The sequence below is a fragment of the Benincasa hispida genome, chromosome 2 (genome assembly GCF_009727055.1).
Source record: "Benincasa hispida cultivar B227 chromosome 2, ASM972705v1, whole genome shotgun sequence".
Lineage (NCBI taxonomy): Eukaryota > Viridiplantae > Streptophyta > Magnoliopsida > Cucurbitales > Cucurbitaceae > Benincasa > Benincasa hispida.
This window is the reverse complement of record NC_052350.1, coordinates 43,615,746-43,622,103: the sequence shown is the minus strand read 5'-3', so window position 1 is coordinate 43,622,103 and position 6,358 is coordinate 43,615,746. Positions and strand designations below refer to the sequence as shown.

The window sequence follows — 6,358 nt, the reverse complement described above, 5'->3', positions numbered from 1 at the left end:
TGAGAACTATTTCGAATAATAGGATTCAAGATATCAAATTCTTATGAATTTAATTCATAAAGAACTAATTAATTAATTTTGAGTGGTGGAGACAAATAAATATATGATGTTTATTAATTAATTTAAATTATATATAAATTAGATTTAATATGATATTTAATTAATGGCTTAATTAATTAAATAATGGTTATTTAGTTTAAATTAGCCCTAAAGGGAATTTTGGAAGGCTATGAAGAAAGTGTCCATATAAATTCATATTTTTGCCCAAATTAGTGTAAGTGATTTTCATTTGATGAAACTCTAGTCCTCCCGAATATACATCTTTCCTCCTCTCAAAATTTATCTTCTCCATATTCACTATTCATTCTTCCTCAACCAAGGTCTGAGAGACTACTTTTCTCCCTTGGATCTTAGAGAATAATATGTCTCACTTACGATGGTGTCTATTGTTCGTTTGAGAATCATTCAGAAGAAGACGACGAGGAAATCGTAAAGATTGGGATTTGGATGAAGGTATGCGATATTCTTTCTTTCCTTTTTTCTTTCTCTCTTCTAAGTATGCTGATATGAATGTTTATCCCTTGTTCTTCTGTTTCTGTATTGATTTGTTTTCATTTAAACCGAAAAAGTCGAAATGCAAGGCGTTTCACACGCTTCTGCTCAGGATTCGATCCCTTCAGAGTTCAAGAGGGAAAAGGTCGTGCAGAGAAGTTCCAAGTCGTTCATGAATTTGCAAAGAAGAATTACGTGAAGAAAAGTCTAGAAAGGTTAGTTATTTCTTTCCTTTTCTCCTAAAAAAGCATGTTGTATAATTAAATTTTTATCCTGTCCCATTGGCTTTTTTCTATGTTTTTAGTTTTCAAAAATTGATTAACACTGGCACTGCATTTCATACGCTTCCGCCAAGGAGTTCAATTCCTTCCGATTTTAACCTTTGTTCTTTTTTATCTCTATTTCTAGATTGTTTCAGACATATCTTATCTATTTTTGGTCACTTAAAAGATACTTGGTTTACTCTTGATCTGACATAATGGAGCTTCATAGATGAAAAGAGAACAAGAGCTGTCATAAACTTAAAAAAGGAGAATAATCTAATGTGTAGCCAAGAGTGGGAGAAGATTGGTTTTATTAGGAACCATCTAATTTCTATTGTCTATTTTAATTTGTTTTGATTTGAATCTTAAATTTTTTAAATAATTTTAGGTTTAGATCAACAATCTTATCGAGATTATTTAGGGAAATTATTTCAAATGATAAGATTGTTGAAAATATTTACAAGATAGAGCAAAATTTTAGAACTATCAATAATATCAGCGTCTATCAATATCACTGATGGACATCGATAGAAGTTTGATAGTTCTAAAATTTTTCTATATTTTTGTAAATATTTTGATTTTATTTTTTTTATATTTGAAAACAACCCATTATTTTATTCATATATTAGATTTGAATAATATCTAAATATATCGCTTGATTATTTATCTCATAAAATAATAATGTTAACTATTTTTCATAACGTGCATTTCAATTTAGTCATTGTTCATTAACCCTTTATTGAAAGTCCTATACTTTTTGTATTAGTAATTTGGAATCTATCAAGACTGTCGTACTTATATATCAACAATTTTCCCATTGAATTAATTTAGGTTTGTTTGTTCCAACATTCTAAAATATATTATGAAATCATAATATGAAGATAAAATAAAATATTAAAAGAAAACAATACAAGTGAGAATGAAAGTAGTCTTCTCGAAAAATATAGAACTCAGATATAATCATTTGTAAAAATACACAAAATAATATAACATAAATTCAAATTTAAAACAAAACACAATAATACATTTGAATAACACTCTCCAACATAAGAATTTATACAAATATAAATTAACTCAATCCGTTGATTTATGATTTCAAATATTCCATCGAATATGATAGGTACTTGCATTAATATAAATATTAAAAATAGAATCTTTAATATGCGAGTGGTGGAGGCAGTAAGACGTAATAGTATGAAGAAGGTGGAACTTTGTTGGTGGGAGGACATGACTCTTAAATAATATGGGAGAGGTGGTGACGGATATGAAGGGGGTGAAGGTGGTAGTGGAGATTTGCAAATATATGATAAAAGGTGGTGATGGAGATGGTGGAGGTGTTGAGTTATAATAGCATGGAGGAGGTGATAGAGGAGATAGAGGTGGAGGACATTAGTAAACATATGGAGGAGGTGTGATGGGATGGAGGAGGGGAGACTTATAGATGTAAGGAGGTGGTGGAGATGGTGAAGGTGTGGAGGAGATTTGTAAACATATGGAGGTGGAGAAGATGGAGATGGAGGAGGGGAGACTTATAAACATAAGGAGGTGGTGGAGATGGAGATGGTGGAGGCGGTGATTTGTAAACATATGGAGGAGGTGGCAATGGAGATGGTGGAGGGGGAGATTTATAGATGTAAGGAGGTGTGGGATGGTGATGGTGGTGGGGGAGACTTATAGACATAAGGAGGTGGTGGAGATGGTGACGGTGGTGGAGGAGATTTGTAAACATATGGAGGAGGTGGAGATGGAGACAGTGGAGGGGAGACTTATAGACATAAGGAGGTGGTGGAGATGGTGATGGTAGTGGAGGAGATTTGTAAATGTATGGAGGCGGTGGAGATGGAGATGGGGGTGGGGGTGATTTGTAAACATACGGAGGAGGCGGGGATGGAGAAGGTGGGGGTGGAGATTTATAAATGTAGGAGGTGGTGGGGATGGTGATGGTGGTGAGAAGATTTGTAAACATTGGAGGGGGTGGAGATGGAGATGGTGGAGGGGGAGACTTATAGACATAAGGAGGTGGTGGAGATGTGATGATGGTGGAGGAGATTTGTAAATGTATGGAGGTGGTGGAGATGGGATGGTGGTGGGGGTGATTATAAACATATGGAGGAGGTGGTGATGGAGAAGGTGGGGGTGGAAATTTATAAATGTAAGGAGGTGGTGGAATGGTGATGGTGGTGGAGGAGATTTGTAAACATATGGAGGGGGTGGAGATGGAGACGGTGGAGGGGAGACTTATAGACATAAGGAGGTGGTGGAGATGGTGATGGTGGTGGAGGAGATTTGTAAATGTATGGAGGTGGTGGAGATAGAGACGGTGGAGGGGGAGACTTATAGACATAAGGAGGGTGGGAGATGGTGATGGTGGTGGAGGGATTGTAAACATATGGAGGAGGTGGAGAATGGAGACGGCGGAGGGGGAGACTTATAGACATTAAGGAGCGGTGGAGATAGTGATGGTGGTGGAGGAGATTTGTAAACATATGGAGGGCGGTGGCGATGGAGATGGTGGAGGGGAGAGATTTATAGATGTAAGGAGGTGGGGGGTATGGTGATGGCGGTGGAGGAGATTTGTAATACATATGAGGTGGTGGGGAGGGAGGCGGTGGAGGGGGAGACTTATAAGACAAAGAGGTGGTGGAGATGGTGATGGTGGTGTGTAGGAGATTTGTAAATGTATGGGGCGTGGAGATGGAGATGGTGTGGGGTGATTTATAAACATACGGAGGAGGCGGTGATGGAGAAGGTGGGGGTGGAGATTTATAAATGTAAGAAGAGGTGGTGATGGGTGATGTGATGTGGTGGAGGAGATTGTAAATGTATGGAGGCGGTGGAGATGGAGATGGTGGTGGGGGTGATTTATAAATATACGGAGGAGCGGTGATGGAGAAGGTGGGGGTGGAGATTTATAAAAGTAAGGAGGTGGTGGCGATGGTGATGTGGTGGAGGAGATTTGTAAACATATGGAGGGGGTGGAGAGGAGACGGTGGAGGGGGAGACTTATAGACATAAGAGGTGGTGGAGATGGTGATGGTGGTGGAGGAATTTGTAAATTATGGAGGTTGTGGAGATGGAGATGGTGGTGGAGGTGATTTATAAAACATATGGAGGAAGGTGTGATGGAGAAGGTGGGGGTGGAGATTTATAAATGTAAGGAGGTGGTGGGAAGGTGATGGTGGTGGAGGAGATTTGTAAACATATTGGAGGGGGTGGAGATGGAGACGGTGGAGGGGGAGACTTATAGACATAAGGAGAGGTGGTGAAGATGGTGATGGTGGTGGAGGAGATTTGTAAATGTATGAGGTGGTAGAGATAAGAGACGGTGGAGGGGGAGACTTATAGACATAAGGAGGTGGTGGAGATGGTGATGGTGGTGGAGGAGATTTATAAATGTAAGGAGGTGGTGGAGATGGTGATGGTGGTGGAGGAGATTTGTAAACATATGGAGGGGGTGAGATGGGAGACGGTGGAGGGGGAGACTTATAGACATAAGGAGGCGGTGGAGATGGTGATGGTGGTGGAGGAGATTTTGTAAACATATGGAGGTGGTGTCGATGAAAATGGTGGAGGGGGAGATTTATGATGTAAGGAAGGTGGTGGGGATGTGATGGTGGCGGGGGAGATTTTAAACATTGGGGTAGTGGGGGAGGGAAAACAGTGGAGGTGGAGACTTATAAGATTTAAGGAGGTGGTGGAGATGGTGATCGTGGTGGGGGAGATTTATATAATGTATTGGAGGCGGTGGGAGATGGAGATTGGTGGTGGGGTGATTTGTAAACATACAGAGGGAGGCGGTGATGGAGATAGGTGGGGGTGGAGATTTATAAATGTAAGGAGGTGGTGGAGAATGGTGTTGGTGGTGGAGGAGATTTGAAACATATGGAGGGGGTGGAGATGGAGACGGTGAGGGGGAGACTTATTAAACATAAGGAGGTGGTGGAGATGGTTGATGGTGGTGGAGGAGATTTGTAAATATAGGAGGCGGTGGAGGGGGAGACTTATAGGCATAAGGAGCGGTGGAGAGTAATGGTGATGGTGGTGGAGGAGATATTTGTAAACATATGGAGGCACCACCACCTCCTTACATTTATAAATCTCCACCCCCACCTTCTCCATCCCCGCCTCCTCCGTATGTTTACAAATCACCCCCACCCCCATCTCCATCTCCACCGCCTCCATACATTTACAAATCTCCTCCACTACCATCACCATCTCCACCACCTCCTTATGTCTATAAGTCTCCCCCTCCACTGTCTCCATCTCCACCTCCTCCATATGTTTACAAATCTCCTCCACCACCGTCACCATCTCCACCACCTCCTTATGTCTATAAGTCTCCCCCACCACCATCACCATCCCCACCACCTCCTTACATCTATAAATCTCCCCCTCCACCATCTCCATTGCCACCTCCTCCATATGTTTACAAATCACCGCCTCCACCATCTCCATCTCCACCACCTCCTTATGTTTATAAGTCTCCCCCTCCTCCATCTCCATCTTCTCCACCTCCATATGTTTACAAATCTCCTCCACCACCTTCACCATCTCCACCACCTCCTTACATCTATAAGTCTCCCCCTCCTCCATCCCCATCACCACCTCCTCCATATGTTTACTAATGTCCTCCACCTCTATCTCCTCTATCACCTCCTCCATGCTATTATAACTCACCACCTCCACCATCTCCATCACCACCTCTTTCATATATTTGCAAATCTCCACTACCACCTTCACCCCCTTCATATCCGTCACCACCTCTCCCATATTATTAAGAGTCATGTCCTCCACCAACAAAGTTCCAACCTTCTTCATACTATTACGTCTTACTGCCTCCACCACTCGCATATTAAAGATTCTATTTTTAATATTTATATTAATGCAAGTACCTATCATATTCGATGGAATATTTGAAATCATAATCAACGGATTGAGTTAATTATATTGTATAAATTCTTATGTTGGAGAGTGTTATCAAATGTATTATTGTGTTTGTTTTAAATTTGAATTTATGTTATATTATTGTGTATTTTTACAAATGATTATATCTGAGTTCTATATTTTTCGAGAAGACTACTTTCATTCTCACTTGTATTGTTTTCTTTTAATATTTTATTTTATCTTCATTATGATTCATAATATATTAGAATGTTGGAACAAACAAACCTAAATTAATTCAATGGGAAAATTGTTGATATATAAGTACGACAGTCTTGATAGATTCCAAATTACTAATACAAAAAGTATAGGACTTTCAATAAAGGGTTAATGACAAATGACTAAATTGAAATGCACGTTATGAAAAATAGTTAACATTATTTTTATGAGATAAATAATCAAGCGATATATTTAGATATTATTCAAATCTAATATATGAATAAAATAATGGGTTGTTTTCAAATATAAAAAAATAAATCAAAATATTTACAAAATATAGAAAAATTTTAGAACTATCAAACTTCTATCGATGTCCATCAGTGATATTGATAGACGCTGATATTATTGATAGTTCTAAAATTTTGCTCTATCTTGTAAATATT

The 6,358-nt window shown here is 39.3% G+C and overlaps 3 protein-coding genes across 3 annotated transcripts; 1 reads left to right on the top strand and 2 right to left on the bottom strand.

Moving 5' to 3' along the window:
* Window positions 1–2,250: 2,250 nt before the first annotated feature.
* LOC120072113 (extensin-2-like) lies at window positions 2,251–3,063 on the bottom strand. The gene has a single exon (XM_039024524.1). The coding sequence runs from the start codon at window positions 3,061–3,063 to the stop codon at window positions 2,251–2,253; it is 813 nt and encodes a 270-aa protein (XP_038880452.1).
* An 808-nt stretch (window positions 3,064–3,871) lies between these two features.
* On the bottom strand, window positions 3,872–4,357 carry LOC120072112 (extensin-like). The gene has a single exon (XM_039024522.1). It carries the CDS (start codon window positions 4,355–4,357, stop codon window positions 3,872–3,874), a length of 486 nt encoding a protein of 161 aa, XP_038880450.1.
* A 522-nt stretch (window positions 4,358–4,879) lies between these two features.
* LOC120072111 (extensin-2-like) lies at window positions 4,880–5,440 on the top strand. Its single transcript, XM_039024521.1, has one exon. It carries the CDS (start codon window positions 4,880–4,882, stop codon window positions 5,438–5,440), a length of 561 nt encoding a protein of 186 aa, XP_038880449.1.
* Window positions 5,441–6,358: the final 918 nt, after the last annotated feature.